This window comes from Betta splendens, chromosome 16 (assembly GCF_900634795.4).
Source record: "Betta splendens chromosome 16, fBetSpl5.4, whole genome shotgun sequence".
NCBI lineage: Eukaryota > Metazoa > Chordata > Actinopteri > Anabantiformes > Osphronemidae > Betta > Betta splendens.
Window position 1 is genome coordinate 13,181,793 of NC_040896.2, and position 17,176 is coordinate 13,198,968.

At 44.7% G+C, this 17,176-nt stretch overlaps 3 protein-coding genes across 8 annotated transcripts; all 3 read left to right on the forward strand.

Moving 5' to 3' along the window:
• The first annotated feature begins 546 nt into the window (after positions 1-546).
• il6r (interleukin 6 receptor) lies at positions 547-5,830 on the forward strand. Of its 2 annotated transcripts, none has more exons than XM_029128350.3 (10): positions 547-1,034; positions 1,939-2,475; positions 2,567-2,690; positions 2,761-2,939; positions 3,020-3,189; positions 3,281-3,422; positions 3,908-3,930; positions 4,031-4,073; positions 4,363-4,471; positions 4,625-5,830. In XM_029128350.3, the coding sequence occupies exons 1-10, from the start codon at positions 953-955 to the stop codon at positions 4,875-4,877; spliced, it is 1,662 nt and encodes a 553-aa protein (XP_028984183.1). In that variant the 5' UTR covers positions 547-952; the 3' UTR covers positions 4,878-5,830. The 2 variants fall into 2 exon arrangements, with proteins under 2 accessions (XP_028984183.1, XP_055358837.1); XM_055502862.1 differs by having other exon boundaries at positions 548-1,034; positions 1,874-2,475.
• Positions 5,831-6,373: 543 nt separating this feature from the next.
• On the forward strand, positions 6,374-7,661 carry LOC114843116 (regulatory subunit of type II PKA R-subunit domain containing 1). Of its 2 annotated transcripts, none has more exons than XM_029129357.3 (4): positions 6,374-6,595; positions 6,687-6,763; positions 7,017-7,059; positions 7,226-7,661. In XM_029129357.3, the coding sequence occupies exons 1-4, from the start codon at positions 6,512-6,514 to the stop codon at positions 7,277-7,279; spliced, it is 258 nt and encodes an 85-aa protein (XP_028985190.1). In that variant the 5' UTR covers positions 6,374-6,511; the 3' UTR covers positions 7,280-7,661. The 2 variants fall into 2 exon arrangements, with proteins under 2 accessions (XP_028985190.1, XP_028985189.1); XM_029129356.3 differs by having other exon boundaries at positions 6,381-6,595; positions 7,013-7,059.
• A 414-nt stretch (positions 7,662-8,075) lies between these two features.
• On the forward strand, positions 8,076-17,130 carry otoa (otoancorin). Of its 4 annotated transcripts, none has more exons than XM_055502859.1 (29): positions 8,076-8,353; positions 8,731-9,015; positions 9,116-9,177; positions 9,258-9,279; positions 9,362-9,410; positions 9,511-9,616; positions 9,718-9,780; positions 9,861-10,054; positions 10,131-10,264; positions 10,441-10,547; positions 10,632-10,774; positions 10,846-10,957; positions 11,061-11,276; positions 11,357-11,527; positions 11,625-11,765; positions 11,900-11,952; positions 12,064-12,184; positions 12,908-13,026; positions 13,103-13,238; positions 13,485-13,678; positions 13,758-13,848; positions 13,932-14,055; positions 14,151-14,347; positions 14,756-14,905; positions 14,983-15,125; positions 15,233-15,369; positions 15,499-15,596; positions 15,679-15,832; positions 16,077-17,130. In XM_055502859.1, exons 2-29 carry the CDS (start codon positions 8,940-8,942, stop codon positions 16,157-16,159), a joined length of 3,396 nt encoding a protein of 1,131 aa, XP_055358834.1. In that variant the 5' UTR covers positions 8,076-8,353; positions 8,731-8,939; the 3' UTR covers positions 16,160-17,130. The 4 variants fall into 4 exon arrangements, 3 of the variants coding, with proteins under 3 accessions (XP_055358834.1, XP_040923714.1, XP_028985246.1); XM_041067780.2 differs by having other exon boundaries at positions 8,947-9,015; XM_029129413.3 differs by lacking the exon at positions 8,076-8,353 and having other exon boundaries at positions 8,467-9,015.
• Positions 17,131-17,176: the final 46 nt, after the last annotated feature.

Sequence of the window (17,176 nt, forward strand, 5' to 3'; positions counted from 1 at the left end):
GAGGATGTTCAGCGATCATTTCTGCCTTAACATTGTGCATTTATTGTTTTTTCCTTTTCCAATATATCAATCTTATCTCGGTTGAAAATGCTTCTGTCAAATACTGACCTGTGACTCATAACGGGCTGACATAATCTTCAAATAGTGCAACCAGAGGAACTGGTTTCATACAGTATTTCTGTGTATTAACATGCTCAGCATCAGAGCTGACGTGGTTCACAAAGACGAGATAACAAATAAACATACAGGACTGTACACGGTCCCAGGTTCAAGCGCTCGTCATTTAAAGGGGAACGGAGCCGGACAATAAAACCGTCGTCTCTGACACAAGAGAAACTGTCTGAGCCCAGGAGAATGCCGTTTCACGCAGCAGCCGGAGTGTAAGGTGGAAATGACTGTGCTGCGGGAAACGGAGCGTGAAATTAGATGATGTGAAGAAGAACACGGGGGGGTTAACGCTTTTAAGTCCAACCACCAATGATTCGGGGGTGATTGTTGTGGCAAAGTTTAGTTTGTGTGCCGTCACTTTCTCGGGATGAAGTGAAAATTTAACAGAAACAGATATTTTCAGTTTGTCCTCTGGAATGAAGGGAAAAGTCATAAAACATATTCACAGAGCTGCATTCCCTAAAAACTGAAATGTTCTGCCGCAGATCATCATAACTACATTAAAGTCACGGCTGAAAATGACCTTTAAAAGTAGATATTAAAACAGCGGGCGTTTAGTTGACAGAGGATTTCCTCTGTGTAACGGCGCCCAACAAGGGGAAGAGCGCTGGGATTTCACAATAACGGGTCTTTACGGACAGCGAATGCGCCGCACGGTCGCGACGCGTGGACGAGCGTCACGATAGGCCACGGCAGCCGTGTGAGAAGTTGGATGTGAGTCACGGCAGTCTCCAAATGAGGGTGACGGCGTGACGAGTCGGCAAAACACGGTCGGTGCGGGAAAATGGGCATTCTCCTGCCTGCGCTGTGCGTCCTGTGCGTCGCGCGGGTCCACGGCGTGTTCGAACGGACTTGTGTCAGAAAAGGTAAAGCGCCAAAGAGATTGGATTCCTTTTATCACGTTGGTTGTTGACAATATTGGGCACGTCGCTATGTGTGTTTTTTTTAACGAGGCAATAAATAAACCCCAATTAGTAATTCTGGGTTTAGTTTTGGTTTTGGACGTTTCTTCATCAAATATTTCTGATTTGTTAATATATTGCTCGTTTAAGTCGCAGGCAGCAGTGAGCAGCTACAAACTCTCTGTAATATATATGTTTTTGCTTAAACTGATTTTCCGCATTTTGCGCACGGTGCGTTTGTTCTGTGCAAAGATTAGGAGAGGTTTTGATTTCTCAAAAGTTCATTTTCAGAGTTCAACTGTTTAAAATAACTGTATTGCCGTCGTGAAATTGCTTTGTCAAAGTTGCGAGACATTTTAATGAGGTAAAGTCTGTCTGTTTTGTTTCTCTTTTGATTTTCATCAAAACTGAACGTTTTACCTCAATTTAGCGTAGTTTAGGCATTTGGACACGCAGCCAAATCTATACTGGTCAATATGCATGTACTTTTATAGTATTTTTCTTTTTGGACAAAAACTGCTGAGAACATTTTAGGGCTTTTAGGCAAACATCCTGAGCTTTAATTATAAGTATTGTTTATTGAGATGTTACAGGCCCATTATTTAAAATAGGCACCTGTGCAGTGGCAGACTTGTTAATTTACAGAATTAAGGAGTGAGAGAAATGTTAACAGGGATGTTGTGATGAAAGACACAAAAAGAAACAAAAAGAAACAGTGGAGGAGACAAAGTCAAAGAGGAAGCTCTACAGTAAGTTGGTTATTCTGGTTCTGCAACATTGCATCTGATCTGTTCTGTCTCTAGTCAACTGCAACCAGTGCTCACAGCAAAAAAAAAAGCAACCGATGAGGCTTTGCTTTTCTGCACAGAGCCTCCCGCTGGTGTGCTGGTGTTGCTACCGGGCAGTAAACTGGTTCTGACCTGCGGGGGTCACGTCATGGTGAATGGACTGACCGTCGCCGTCGCCGGCAACAGCTCCGCTCCGCCTGCAGCTGCTGGGAGCAGTGACACCAAGCAGCCCGTGGGCCGCGCTGCACACCGGCCCCAGCCACGCGCAGGCGTGACCGCCGTGACAGGAGGAAACAGGCGGCCCAGATTCTCAGACGCCGGCGCCACCGGAGCCCCGGAGGCTGAACCCGCCCGGACGCACGCGGAGCGGAGCAGCGAGGGCGATTACGACGAGGAGGACGACGAAGAGGAGGGTGGGAACAGGGTGACGAGAGGAATAAACCCGGGCCCCCGGTGGAAGTGGGACGGAAAGGTGGTGGTGACGGGGGCGAGGGGGGGGCGCGTTGAGAGCAGAGGGGCTCTGCTGTCGCTGGCCTCGGCCACGCCGGGGGACTCCGGCTCCTACACCTGCCATCACAGGGGCAAAGAGAGGTTCTCCTTAAAGCTCGTGGTTGCAGGTGGGTCGCAGCTGACGCCTCGATGCATCACAGCCACATTAACGGTCAGGGTCATCGACTGTGCATTTTTCACGTCGCCTTCATGTGTCAGATCCTCCCGAGACGCCAATGCTGCTCTGCTACAAGAAATCGGCCAGTGGCAAGCTCCGCTGCGAGTCAGAGGCCCAGAACCCGACCGCCAAGGCCTTCAGCTCCTACCTCGTCGTAAATAAAAGGTAAAAGTACAAATATCGCCCCACTTGAGGGCGTTTGCACGCTAACGCTAACGCTAACGCTCCGTCGCAGCCCGTCGGACACGTTCCAGCGGTTTCCGTGCTCGTACTCCTCCAGGCTTTCCCGCTACTGGTGTGCCCTGGAGCACAACAACAAGGAGCTGCGGACGCACCACGCGGTCTACCTGTGTGTGACGGGCATCGCCGGCAACGCCACCAGCAACCTGCTGTCCTTCATCCCTATGCAAATACGTAAGCTGCAGCGTCGGCCGCCTGCGAGGCAGCGTCGGGGCCTCTGAGCCTCTGCTCACGGTGCCGCTTCCTGTCCACAGTGAAGCCGGACCCGCCGTCGTCAGTGAACGTCTCGCAGGTGGAGAGACGGCAGACGTTCGTGAGGGTGACCTGGTCCCCGCCCTCCTCCTGGAAGTCCCACGACAACTACTACAAGCTCATGTACGAGGTCAAATACAGGCCTCGCCAGTCCTCCTCCCTTTACGAGCAGGTGCGTTCAGGTTCGCCCCGTGCTTTTCCATTTCCCCGCTGGGCGTGGTAGGAGGCGTTTACCTGCTTGTTGTCTGCACGTGTCTCATTAGAAAGTGTCCAGCTGGACCACGAGGGCAGAAATCACGGACGTGATGCCTGGCGTCCAGTACCAGGTGCAGGTCCGGGCCAAGGACGAGTACGACGGGAAGTGGAGCGACTGGAGCGAGCCGGTCTGCGCCAGCAGCTGGACAGGTGAAGCACACAGAGTTCAGGAGCCGTGTCATAGCACTAGCACACACAGGAGCACGTGGCGTCGGGATCCGGGGAAGTAGTGGAGGATGAGGCGTTTGAGCAAAGTTAGATATTCCCTCTTTAAAGTGAGAGTAGAACATCCAGTTCGTCATTTTCTAGTTTTCATGTGCAGAATCGGACACATTCCTCTATTCTCTATAATAAAATTGGACATGTTCCTCTATTCTCTATAAAAAATTCGGACACATTCTCTATTCTCTATGATGCTGTTTCTTTTGATCTATATTAGCAGTGAAACAACAAAATCATTGTGAGAAGATTCATTAAGTTTATTTATTCTAACAATGGCCTGGTTCCAACTTTTAAGGACCGTACCCTATCCTCAAAGATTAAAGACTGAAATACATTTTGTCTTTCCCACAATGCTCACGCTGATGGTTTATATTAATGTGTTCTCTGTGTGGTGTCTCTCCCTTCATCTCCAGACCCAACGGTGTATAGCACACTGGTAAGAAGTCTTCCTACAGATAATACATCCTCCAGCCCTTTTCCTTTACCTGCAAAAACTCATACTGTGTTTTGTTTCACTGTTTGACCTTAACCGGCAGCCGACACCAATCATGGAGGAAGGATCTGCATTCACGACTGAAGGTGAGACGCGCGGTTATGGTTAATTAGCCTGCGTGCAGCAGAGAGAGAGAGAGAGGATTTAAGAAAGGGGGCGAGGGAGCTGGTAAACACTGCCGGCGCTAAAACCCCCCTCTGCCCCACTGGGCTTTGACAGGAAGCCATGTCATCATAATAACTGAGGCTCAACAGTGAAACACGCCACAGGAAACATGGCTCAACACACCTGTCACACACACACTCAGTCACACCTAAACATGCGGCACATGTAGGAGGTGATTGTGGCCCTTCATGTCCAATCTCTGTACTCCAGGCCCCATGACCCCAGAACCAGCCGTGGAGAAGGTCTCCTATCACATTCTGTGGATCTCTGGATCTCTGTGTCTTCTCCTCTCAGTCATTTTGGTTGTCTACGTATTCAGGTACTAAGATGTCTACTGTAACTTGTCTCTAAAACCCAGATTTACAGCAAAATGTGTGGAGCATGATGTAAATTTAACCAGTGAGTGGATATTTTATATTTAATGGACACTGCTTCGGGATTTGAAGCACCGTTCTTCTATTCTTCCTTTCAGACACAAGGACAGGTTTATGCCTAAACTCCACCATCTGAGCATTATCAGCCAGCGCGATGACCCGTCCCAGCCTCCAGCTCGTGGTCCGGCCGCCCCTGAAGCGCAGGGTCTGGTGACCTTTGCCCCTCGCTGTTACAAGGAGCACCAGCAGCGCAACGCAGAAGAAGCAGAGGGGGAAAATGAGGAAGAGCAGCATGTGGAGGACCGGATGGAGACCGTGCACTTCAACAACAAAAGTTATTTCCTGCTCTAGAAAAAGTCAAACATGTGGTCACAGCGTGTGGTCCTGTGTTTTAGACCAGGAGCTGTAACGTTGAACACAGAGGCGGATTTTGGAAGTCTTGCTACGCAGCTCTTTGTTCAGAGGGGGATCCTGACAACAGGATGGACCTGATTCCTTTTTACATCATCTATCGGCTACTGTCAGAAGCAAACGCAGGAGCGACTTGTATATAATGTTAATTTCTGCTACCTAAAACACATTAGTATTATGTTTTATATTATATAGTTATAGTTTGTATTATAGTTTTCTTAAAAGCAGCAAACAATTCTGTTATATGCTTGCACCACTTTTAAATCTGTTTATAAAGTTAAAAAAGATACATTTACAAAGATGTACATTTATTTACTATGTCTGTGTTTAGAATGACAGTAAGGTTAAGGTTGACAAATATATTAAATCCGATTTTAATATGTTTTGAAAAGGAAGTGGCATTATCAGTCGAAACCTTCTGTCAGTGGTTAAAAAGACAAGCCTCATTTAAAGCCTTTGGAAGGAGACGTCTCTACACTCAGCTATTCTTAAGGCTTTGATGAAAGCTAAAAATCTATTAGCACCTTATTAACACCGATGAGAACCACAGAAGAGCCCAGACCTCAAAGCATGTCTACATGTTATGGAAAATGTCATTGTACATTTATTGTTTTACATTGTTTGTTTTCAACATTTTTGTCAGAAATAGAAATTATTATAGTAGAAGAAGCTCTAGAAAAAAAACATGCACACGGAAAAGAGGGACGTGTTAATTGATGGGCAGCGTATTTTTGCCTTGGCAAAAATAAAATATTCAAATAAATATTTTCAGCCGAGTCAGGAGTCAAGGAGTTGTGTCCAGAATAATCAGAGAAAATGTTCCCACGGATGTTGTCATTGAGTAACCTGCACCAATGAATAACAGCAATCAGCTAATAAACCTCATTACTAGACTTACTGTTTTATCGGTCGTTTTGACCTGTTTTGCATAACTAGGTTCCATTTATTTTCACCATCACTATTTCAACAGAGCATCAGACACATGAAGCAAATGTGTAAACTCGTTCTCATTAGATTGACATATTTTCTCTTTCTTTTTGCAAAACAGTTAACACTGATGTCATTCAAACAGTCTAAACGCCATTGTTTTAGCTTTGTGACTAAAGAAAAAACATCTGTTCCTAACTATTAGAAACCAGTAAGACCAGTATGAACCCACCATAGCACCTGTTTGACACTCCTCCACAAAAATCTTCAATTTGCTATCAGTCTTTAGAACTTAAAAATGGAACCAGGTCTGTGTTGTTTTTTACAGCATGGATGGAGGAGGTCTGAAGCAGAGACTAAGTATCAACAGTGCTGCAGAGCTGTGTCTCTTCCTCCAATATACTAGACTGTATTTCAGTTACATGTATTTTCTGTAATATTTACAATATTTCAGTTTTCTGCCACATTTTGAAAAATGAATGGGGTTATAGGGGTTGTGCTGCCCCCTCGTGGCCGAAGCAGAAAACTGATGGACGTCGTTCCCATAGCAACGTGCGCAGCCGGACATGGCGCTGCTAGGAACAGGTGCTTAATGTGAGTTAGTGGCTTCCAGAGGCTGCAGAGCGGAGGAGAACCCTGCTGGACTCATGATGTCCGCACAGCGCGGCTCGACGAAGCTGGACGTCGGCGTGTTGAGCGCCGAGCAGCGGGAGAAGCTGCGGCAGTTTAAGGTAGCTAGCTAGCGTTAGCGCGTTAGCTGCACGAGACGCGAGGCGGTTTGTTTGTTTGTTGGCGACACGCTTTAACAGCCGTTGGTTCCAGATCGCGACCAGAATCGACAACGAGGAGTATCTGAAGTCTCATCCAGAGGTGCAGCTACTGATAGGCGACTTCCTGAGGTGACGACGCATACATGCGGTGTAAACAATATGTTTTATTATGTACATTTTGACAACTTTTAGCATAACCAGTCGTCTTGTGTTGTTTTCTATCACACACGAGTCCATCAAATATTTGTAGGTTCATGCATTTTAAGATACAAGCAGCTTTCTTTCTTTAAATATTTTAATGACCTAATATTATTGGCATCTTATTCAAATGTGACCTCTCTAATAGATGATTAACATTTTCTGGCTTTCTCTCACAAGACAGGTGCTTCTTAAAAGGCCTGATGACATCCGTGAGTTTGCTGCAGGTGAGCTACACACACACACACACACACACACACACACACACACACACACACACACACACACACACACACACACAGTCTGAAACACGTTTGTAACATTAGGATTCACAGACCCAGTGCTGTTAACATGCAGACATAAAAGCTAACAAGTGTCAATGGTCTTTTCCAGATCACTTCACCAACTCAAACCTTCGTTCAGCCTATGACTCTAAAAGAGAAGTAAACACAGACATGGAGTGACACAACATATGCATGTATGTATTCAGATGTAACAGTGTGGGTTTATTTAATTGGTTGCTCAACACTTTTAGTGTCCTATTGCTACTGTAACATGGAATATAAAGAGTGTTATCAAAGGTTAATGAGCAGGATGTCCAGTGGGTATTACGTGATGTTTGTACTGTAACATCACACATGATTGTGAGAGGATGCTGCCTTTCGCCGTGTAAAGTGCTTGTAGTTTTCACTATCTTCTGCTTTTTGTTGTAGTGTATTGGTCAAACTCTGGGATCCATCGATCCTTTCTGTCTAGATGTCCTGTATTATCCTAACAATAATAATTATCTGCTGTTTAAACTTAAATAAATAAACACCATACAACATTATTTATTGTGAGTTATTGTTATTATGCGGTGCCTTGGTGGCTCACTTGGTAGAGCATTGGCTTGGGGAGCGAGGGGGTTCCAAGCGCATCCTTGAGTAAAACACTTAGCACTAGGTCCCCTCGGGAGAATAATTTATTAAAGTGTTATAATTATGTAACCCAGCACCTGGTTTCTTTTTTTAATCATTTCATTTGTAATTCAAATCTAATTCCAATCATGATGACGGTTATTGTAATAATAATATTCCTGTTTGAAGTTATAATGTGACAAATAAGGATCTGCCTTAATGAGACTTTGTGTTTATTTATGAGAGTGATCGTGGCATCGCTGTCAGGCAACAACTGTGTTTTTGACCAGATTGTTAAGTGAGCCTGAAATGTAGGCTGCAGTTTTCTAATCTACTTTTAACTACTTACTTTTGTCTGACAATCACGACATAATGTTTTGGTTGGTATGAAAGAATCAGTTCAAATGGATCTCATTTAATTCACAGCTCATTTTCCCTATCTCTCCTCTGATTCTCTCGCTCTCTCGCTCACCCCACACCTGTTGTTAAGTACTTTGCGCCTGCTCTAACTCAGTCGGGGAAAGTTATCACCCAGTAAACACACGTTCGATGTGAGAACGAAGAATACGCTTATCCTCCTTGTTTTTTAATTGCATTTTTTCTCCAGGTGGAAGAAAAAAAGTCTGTAAGTAATGACCTAAATCACTTTTATTCTTAAAATACCGGTTACTATTTGGCTTATTTATTTTCTAATTCTGACTTAACACTAACCATGATTAAATATACAGCATGTAACAACCATTACACATCTTTGTTTATCATCCTTGTTTACTCTTGTTTAATTTCACTGTTTTATCATTACATCATTGTTGCTTTCATCACAAAGCATCATTTTTGAGTGTTTTTAAATCAGAAACAAAATCAAGCAACTGGAGACAAAACGCCAATGTGCAAAGACAGTTTGTTGTTTGTACAAAACTGGTGGAAGAAAAGGAACTAAGCAGACAAGAAGTTCCACAGCAGATCACATGCTGTACATTTACTCAACCTGTTTTTCACCAGTCCACAAATGGCCCCACAGGAAAACTAGCAGGGATGGTAACTAGGGAGCGATGAGCACGAACCTGCAGGAAACGTCACATGGAGACAGATTCTCTAATGACCGGAGATATCACAACATCCTCTGCAGTAGCAACAAATGGCTTTTAATGCCGTGGTAAAGGTAAAGCTCAGGTGCAGTAGATGCACAGTGTGAATGACCGTATATCAACATGTCAGTCAGCAGTTCGACCACCATGGCTTCGAAGAGAAGAACCTCCACGCTGCCTGTGGCCTGTCTGACCTTGGGTAAGCAGCAGATCCATCACATGCATCTGACACAGAGACACTGTCTCTGCTCAGTATATTACCAGTACCTATACAGAATAACTTATTGTGTTGTGTTTAGCTGTGTTCCTGCATGTGGAGACAGTGTCTGGAATGAACTTTGGGGACATGACTGAAAAACTGGTACCTAATATTAGTCATTTTACTTACATGACCTTTGTTTGTTTTTAATGTCATTTTAATATGTTTGTCTTTTTTGTCAGATGATGAAATGCCAGAATAACGGTAAGAAAGAAAAGAATGAAATATTTTAATGTGTATATTCTATGTGAGCGGCTAATATGTGGTAAAATGCGTCTTTTCACAGGTCACCCGATGCCCAAGATGATGCCGCTCATCACTGCCTTCAACAGCAGGTACTGCTATGACTGCTGAGCTGTTGTCCTGAAGCGTCAATATAAAATAACACAAACGACCTATAACAACACACAATAGTTCAAACACTTTCTCTTTCAGTGACTCGGCTCCACTGGACAACAACACCAACAGATCCAGCAGCATCTTATCCACGCTCCTGAATCACCTGAATGCAGCCTCTTCAGTTCCCATAGATGGTGTCATGGTAAAAACATCACACTAACATACAGGAATATTGAGTTTGCAGGAAAATGTAGCTTAGCTCACGATGTATGTAAAGCATCCTTCCTCTCTGTCTCTTCTCAGACAGACATGATTGGGAACTGCACCTATGTAACAGAAATGATCAGACTGATGAAGAACAGTTCTGTGAGTTCAGTGGGGATGATTCTAACACACGATTCAGTTGATCAGCGCCAGAATGAGCAGGTCTTCCTTCTAATCTCCAGGAGGCGTCTTCATGTTACATGCACGCGTTCGTGGCTCCTCTGTCCTGGACGCTTTTGAACATGCAGAGCGAAAACAACATCAGCTCAGACGACTACAGTGCTCTGCTGTGGGCCGTCAAGCCTGCACTGCTGGACATGCTGTCATCCAACATGAGTCTTCCCACCAAAGTAGCAGGCCAGCACCTGAAAACCATGTGAGGTCACAATGAGTCACGTCCTCCACCGTCTCTCAGCAGACTTGCTTAAAATGAAACTTGGTGTTGGTTCCAGGATGATGATGATGCACGACGCGTATGGTTCCATGACTGAAACCCTGAGGACTGACCTGGCAAAGTGGACAAAACACCAGATCGCTCAGAACTACTACAACTGTACAATGACGCCGCCGTCTGACCCAAGGTCACGTAAGTCAGAAGCCACTTTCCATTTGAATCTGTCAGGAAGGAGAAGCTACAGAGAGGTGTCTATATGATGGGCACCGTGTTACTGCATGTCTATGGTTTATTCTCTTACGGTGACCATTAAAACCTCGTGGTTGCCTTTTTGTTAACGTGACACATAAGCATTGTTTATTCTGTAGAACCTCCTGAGCACTGCAGGCCCTTGGACATGGACGCCGTGACCATGATGGGGCCTTTCCTCCCCCATTTAACCCCAGATGATGTCGACGGCTGTCCCGTAGAGATGGTGAGGGGGGACACGCTAAGTGTTTAGGAGCCACTCCACCTGCCAATAGCAAACATTAATTTATCAATTTGCCTCGTGCTGCAGACGTGTGAGTTTTTCCTGTCGGGCCGGTGCAACTCTACATTCAGCAGAGCAGCCAGGATCAACCCCAGCCTGGGAACAAAGCTGCTCCAGAAGATTCTACAGTGCTTCAGTGGGAAGGAAAGGCTTGCCGATCACCTGGATAAGTACGTTGTTGTGGAAGGATCTGTGAGCGTGTTTAAACTGTAAATGCTCATTGCTGCCTGAATCTCCTCAGGCTTGGTTCCCTGGCTTGTTATTACTTCAATGCTACAGGCATGTCTCCTGAGCTCAGTAGAAAGTTCCTTGTTCAGCTTGACAACTGTGACCCCAGCCCCCAAATCACCCAGGTACCACACATTACTGTACACACACAACTCAGTTTTATCACTCTCAGTATTTTCTATTTACGCTCTTGTCTTTTTTTTGTACTGCATCCTGATGACGATGAAGATGAAAAAGGAACATCTCAGCTTGATGATTTCGAGCTTCAACATGACTCACTCACTGAATGAGCTGGGCAGTAATGTTGCCTTGTTGTCTGCCCAGCAACTGTCCATGATCGCCAGCTCTGCTCTCAAAGAGTGTCTCCAAAGTCTAGGAGCCAGCGTCCAGTGGAAGCAGAGCCAGCTGAGCGTTCTAGTCCACAAGCTGCTGGGGGACAAGAATGTGAGCCTTCAGACCCGTCGGCTTCTCCCTCACACGCTCCTCCTCTCACTCTGTTCGTTTGTCGTTCTGCTTCCCTGTAGTGTAACGAGGTGTCCAGCAAGGACCTGGTGGCCCTTCAGTCGATTGCAGGAGGTTTGTCGTGCTGTGTGCTCAAGCAAGTCAAAGCCCAGGAGATGCTGAATGACACGGAGGCCCTGAAGGCCATGTCCAAGGGGATGAGTAAAGGGCAGCTGAAGGCCATGCTGCAGGGGGTGAGTTAGAAGATAGAAGCATCAAATACAGGCAAACATACAGTATCTTTACCGTGTCATGAATGATATTTGTGTAATGTTTACGTCTTCCCTTTAGCTTCAGAGGGATGCGGACCCCTCAGAGCTGGTGCAGAAGTTGGCCGGACCTTTGCTCCACAGCGTTTCTCTGACCAAACTGATGAAAGCAAATATCACAACATTGAACCAAGTTGAGAATAAAAACTGGACTCGCTCACAGGTGCAGTAGCTTCCCCGACTCTCATCCTGTCTACTGATCGCCCTGAGCCATTAATACAGCGTACTGTACTTTGAATAATGCAATTAGCATCATCAGGTCAGATAGGTTAATTAAGTGACGTTGTCTTTGTTTAGGCGGCGTACTTGGCTAAAAAGATGCAGGACCTAAATCAGCTTCAGCAGTATGGGTGAGATTTGGAACAATACTAAAGCCCTTTAAAAGAATCATATTAGGTGATCTGATCTGTCTGGTACTAAACAGACACGTCTGCTGTTGGTTTTCATCACTGTTCAAACAGGAGGCTGCGCTCCATCCTTCAGGGCGTGACCTGCAAGATGATTGACAACGGAACAAACAGCGATGCCCAGAGCTTGGCTCAGGCCCTAACACAGAATCCACAGTGGCTCTCCAAAGTGCTGGTGTGTATTCCCTCAGGCCTCCTTCCATAACGTGACTAAAAACGTAAAATAAAACGTCATTTCTGTCCATTTATTTGTAGTACACATGTTATAAAATTCAATTATCATTAAGATTTTTCTGAGTAAAAATCGTTAAATCTGTGCATTTCCTGATCTAATATGGCGAGAAACTGGAAGTGAGGCGTCAGCGAGGGGAGCCTCAACCCGAAGCTGAACCTGTCAGTAAAGGGGCTGATACTTGAAGACTTTTTGACTTTGTACAACTTGCCTTATGCGTTTATCGATGTTTTTGTGACATGATTACTTTTCTGATCGGGCTAAAACCGACAGAGAAAACTCATGAGGGGAGCCTGGACAGGTCTGCACCTCATCCAGAAGGGGGCGCTGCTACCCCCACTAAGTAAAACAATTAAAGTGAGAAGTAAAGAGAATGGAAGTAGAAGTAAATTTGAACATTGAGTAAAGTATTCTACGTATGTTATCCTAATGAGGAGCAAACCTGTAAAACTGATTAAAGCAGGGTTTAAAGTTTTAAAACAAACATAAAACTTCACTGAGGGTAAAAATTGAACATTTACACCTCTCTATACTTTAAAATGAGTATGAAATTTGAAAAATGCTTTACATGGAGGCTGCAGGTCAGGTCTCTCTCTGCACAAACACGTGGTCGGCTGTAAATGAGGCGGCGAGGACATCGATCATCAGTGAACACTCTGTTTTCAGGCAGGCTGCGCCGCCCAGAAGCTGTTTGCCACTTTGGAGAAGGAGCGAGACGACTATTTCTCCACAGTCACCAGAGCTGAGCTGGATAAGATTCCTGCAGTCTTGCTCATCCACTTACTGTAAGAAAACATCTGTCTGTCATTCATTCAGCCTCGTTTCTGTGCGTGTGGCGGCTCTGTCTCATCTGCTTCGCAGGCCTTCGAAGGTGAAGAGCTTGCCCGACTCCGTGTGTCCCGTGTTCCTTGACAAGATGAAATCCGTCACGCTGGAGTCTTTACCTCTTCCTTCTCTGTGTCGTCCTGCGCTCACACAGAGGGCTCTGCTCTGTCTGGTCAGTCTGCACATACAGTACACACACAATGATGGGTGGCTGACTTTGATCTCCATCCTTTAACATTGTCAATCATCTGCACCTACAGTATAGTGTGTGGTCATAGTAGTAGTATGTAGTATGTAATAGTACGTGATAAAGAAGGTGCTGTATTATAGTACTCTATACTCACTGTATTATATTGGCGTAATGAAGCCAGTGCAGACACTTTACAGCTGGGGGGCATGATGTTCTGTACATCCGCAGGGAAAACCCATTTCCAGTCTGACCACTGACGACGTGTCCCGGCTGGGGCCGCTGCTGTGTGAGGTGTCTGCGTCCCAGCTGCGCCTCATGGCCCCTGCTGTTCTGAACTCGTCCCTCGTGGCCATGGCTTCTTGCCAGTTTATCCCCCAGCTCCAGAGGCCAGAACTGATGGATCTGGTCAAGCTGACCTTTGGGTAGGACGCACTACACACCCATCAGAAATACTGGAGTGCATAGACAGACAGGTGCTTGCTTTTTTTTAATCATCTTTAGGAATCCATCCACCTGGCAACAACAGACTATGGAGGCACTGGGTCCCCTTCTCGTTTTAGATGATAATGCAACATCTGCTCTGCCCAATAAGGTTTCCGTCGCTTGTGACAGTGATACAGCATTCGCTGTGTTTTTCCTCAAACTAAAGTATTTTTGTGTATTTTCCATCTCTAGCCTTGGATGAAGGACACTCTCTATCTCCTTAAGTCACGTCTGTCCTTCGTCTCAGAGGCCCTGAAGAAGAAAATCTTTGATCTCACCACCACAGCAAATCTGAATACAGCACGTAGAAAGAGAGGTGGGAAATCTGTTAACAGCCTTATTTATTAGAGTCCCAGAGTTCTGAACTGATTCATATAAAGTATCTAACTGGCCTTTGTTTCTCTCTCTCAGCCAGCAGTAGCAGTGTTGATGGTGCAGCACCTACTGTTAAGGTGATTGACACCTTGGAAGCGAACAATGTCTACTGGACTCCTGCACAGCTGGATTTGACGCCAAATGACGCCTTCCTCAGCTGTGTAGAATTACTTGGGTCCGTCCCTGGGTATAACGCAGAGCAGCTGGCCGTGCTCAGCAAAAAAGCAACGCAGGTACAGAGAATGCAATCATTTTGTTGTGTTCATGAGGTCTGGGTGTGGCTTACATTTTAACATCCCTACAGTTTTACTGAAAACGTCTATGAGCCACTAACTGGAAAAAACAACATTACAGTCAGTTTACAATGGTGGCTGTGGTTCAGCAGGTGATTCACTCATTGGGGTCCTACAGGTTTGTCCCAGTGAGTCAGGTCAGCGTGTTGTATAGCATGGAGCAATCTGTACGATGCGTTGTCTCTTTAGGTTAAGAAAAGCCCTCAGAGGTGTGTTATTGGTTTATTTAAACAAAATAAGGGTTGCAATAAGGTTCCAATGTAAAATGTTGGCAACTTTTTAGAATCCACTACAGATATTTTCAGTTACAACCATTCCTTGTCTGAGGTTTGCCATTCGTTTCTCTAGGCCTTTGGCCCCGTGTCGCAGATGAACGACAGCGTAGTGACACAGTTAGGATGTATAACTCGAGGCTTCTCTGCCGCCGATCTGAAGAAACTCCCCTTCCCTCTGGACGGTCTGGAGAGAATATCCCACTGTGGCTGGAATGAGTCCCAGGTAGAGGAAAACACCTTTACACATTTATGATCAGTTCAGCGCTTTCATGTTCAGTAACTGACATTTCCTCCTAATAGTTGGAGGCTGTGTGGAAAGGTGTTGCTAAATATAATAACCTGACCGCTCAGCAGCTGGGAGCTGCAGATATCGTTGCACTGAATAGATTCATCTGTGGCCTCAACTCCAGCGAGATTGGATCCCTCAACAAAGAAGCTTTCAGGTTTTGTATATCATTTTTTCTGTGGTAATCTTGGATGTTTCATGTGTAAAGCGAATAATAACAAAGGCAGCAGCAAGTCACAACTTCATGATGCGTTTGTGTCACAGGGATGCTGTCGGCTCAGTGAATGACATTCAGTGCTCATTCAAGGTCATGCAGAATTTGAAGGATCTTGCTGTATCTGCCTTCGGGGACCCCAGCACCTGGACGGAGGCACATGTTTCTCATTTAGGAAACATTGTTGGTGAGCTTGTTCAGCTCTTATGTCAGGGTTTTTGCTGCAGGAAGACAAACTCCATAACATTCTTCAGAATACTGTTGTTCCAGTTCTTGAGTGGTTCCTTTGCTGAAGTTCTCATTCTATCCTTCTCAGCTGGGCTGCATGCGAGCCAGTTGGCTGCCTTGGGGCCGTCTGTCCTCTCCTTTGTCAGTCAGACGTGCATCCCGGTTATACCACCTACCAACTTTGCTGTAGGTAAACCTTCCTCAGTCCTGAGGTGTGGGAATGTCACGGCGTGGGTTAACATGGGCCGACTCCATTGTTTCCCTACAGGAACTCTCTGTTGCGCAGCTTGAGGCTCTTGGTCCTGACAACGCTGCCATGGTAACCGCTGAACAGAAAGCCGCGCTGAGAAAGGACCAACGCGCTGCTCTTAACTCAGCTGAGACAGGGAGTCCTACCAGAGCGCAGGTCTCTGTTGGCTCAGGTATGAGTTACATCACGTGAGCCAAAGTTTGACATTTAGTCACTACTGTCTAGTGATAACAAACTGACTTAAGCATATTTTCTTATAAATCAATAATCAGAAAAAAAGAGGATGGTTTGGTAAAAAATGATGCCATTCAAATCACAGTCGTAATCATCAGAACAGTACCTAACGTGACCCAAAGTAATGGCTGACGCTATAATAGAAGACTTGTCTGTATGTGTTTCGCTGTTGTCTCCTACAGGTGTTCCCTCTGTGAGTGTTGAGGGGATCTCTGCCTACATTAAACCATTGCTGTTCCTCCTCATGGGTTTCCTGCTGCTGTGAGTCCAGAGAACCACTGCCTTCAACTGTGAGTCCTGAAGGAACCTCAGCTAATCAGATGCACATACACAGTCAAAGCATATATTCATATTATTACTGAATACTTGTGACAATATGTAATTCATTATATTAGGGATGAAGACATTTATGTATTTTCATACACAAATATATAAACCCTGTAGGACATTAGTACAGTACATTACTGCTGTGTCTACATTTTAATGGAATGTCACTTCCTTGCTGTCTATTATGGGATGTCTTTAGTTTCTATTTAGATTGTTGAAACCACTGAACTAGAGAACGAAAAATTGTTATATTTATAATACACAAAGTTAAAGTCATATTTTAAGAAAAGGGTTTTATTTTGCTTTTATGAACATTTTTAGAAATTGCCCTGTAAATGAAAAAGTAGATATTCAATACAACTGTGTATGTTAAAGTGAGCAAATCACCTGAGAAAGTACACAATCATGTACAGGTCACTGATGAATACAGCACAATAAAAGAATAGTTTTAGTTTAATAGGTTTGATTTTAGCTCAGTCTAAAGGTTCTGCGATCGGAAACATCTGCAACCTTTTGGACATAAGTAAAAATGAAAACTTTGAACTTAACACCCACTTTTCCCAATGGACGTATCTGTATCATGCAACAGTTGTGACTTTTCAGTTTCAGTGTACTTTCATGTACTGAGTGTGTGTGTGTCTGAATCGACACCAGTATCAACATCTGCAGTGGTTTTTAGCAGTGCATAAGACTAAAGACAAAATGTTAAAATACAAAGATCTACATGAAAACATACTTGCATATAAGTTTTCTTGTTTACAGCGATTGCATAAAGCAAGCAATAGACAAACATATGCCTGCATACGAAATGAAGTTTATTGTACTTTCATTTTTAGAAAGTACGCCTGAACTATCATCAGATCTAATGTCAATACAGTATATTATATTAAATTCTATGTTGAATATTCATCACCAGAACATGGTCAGTGATTGTAGATTGTGTTCCTACTCAAAC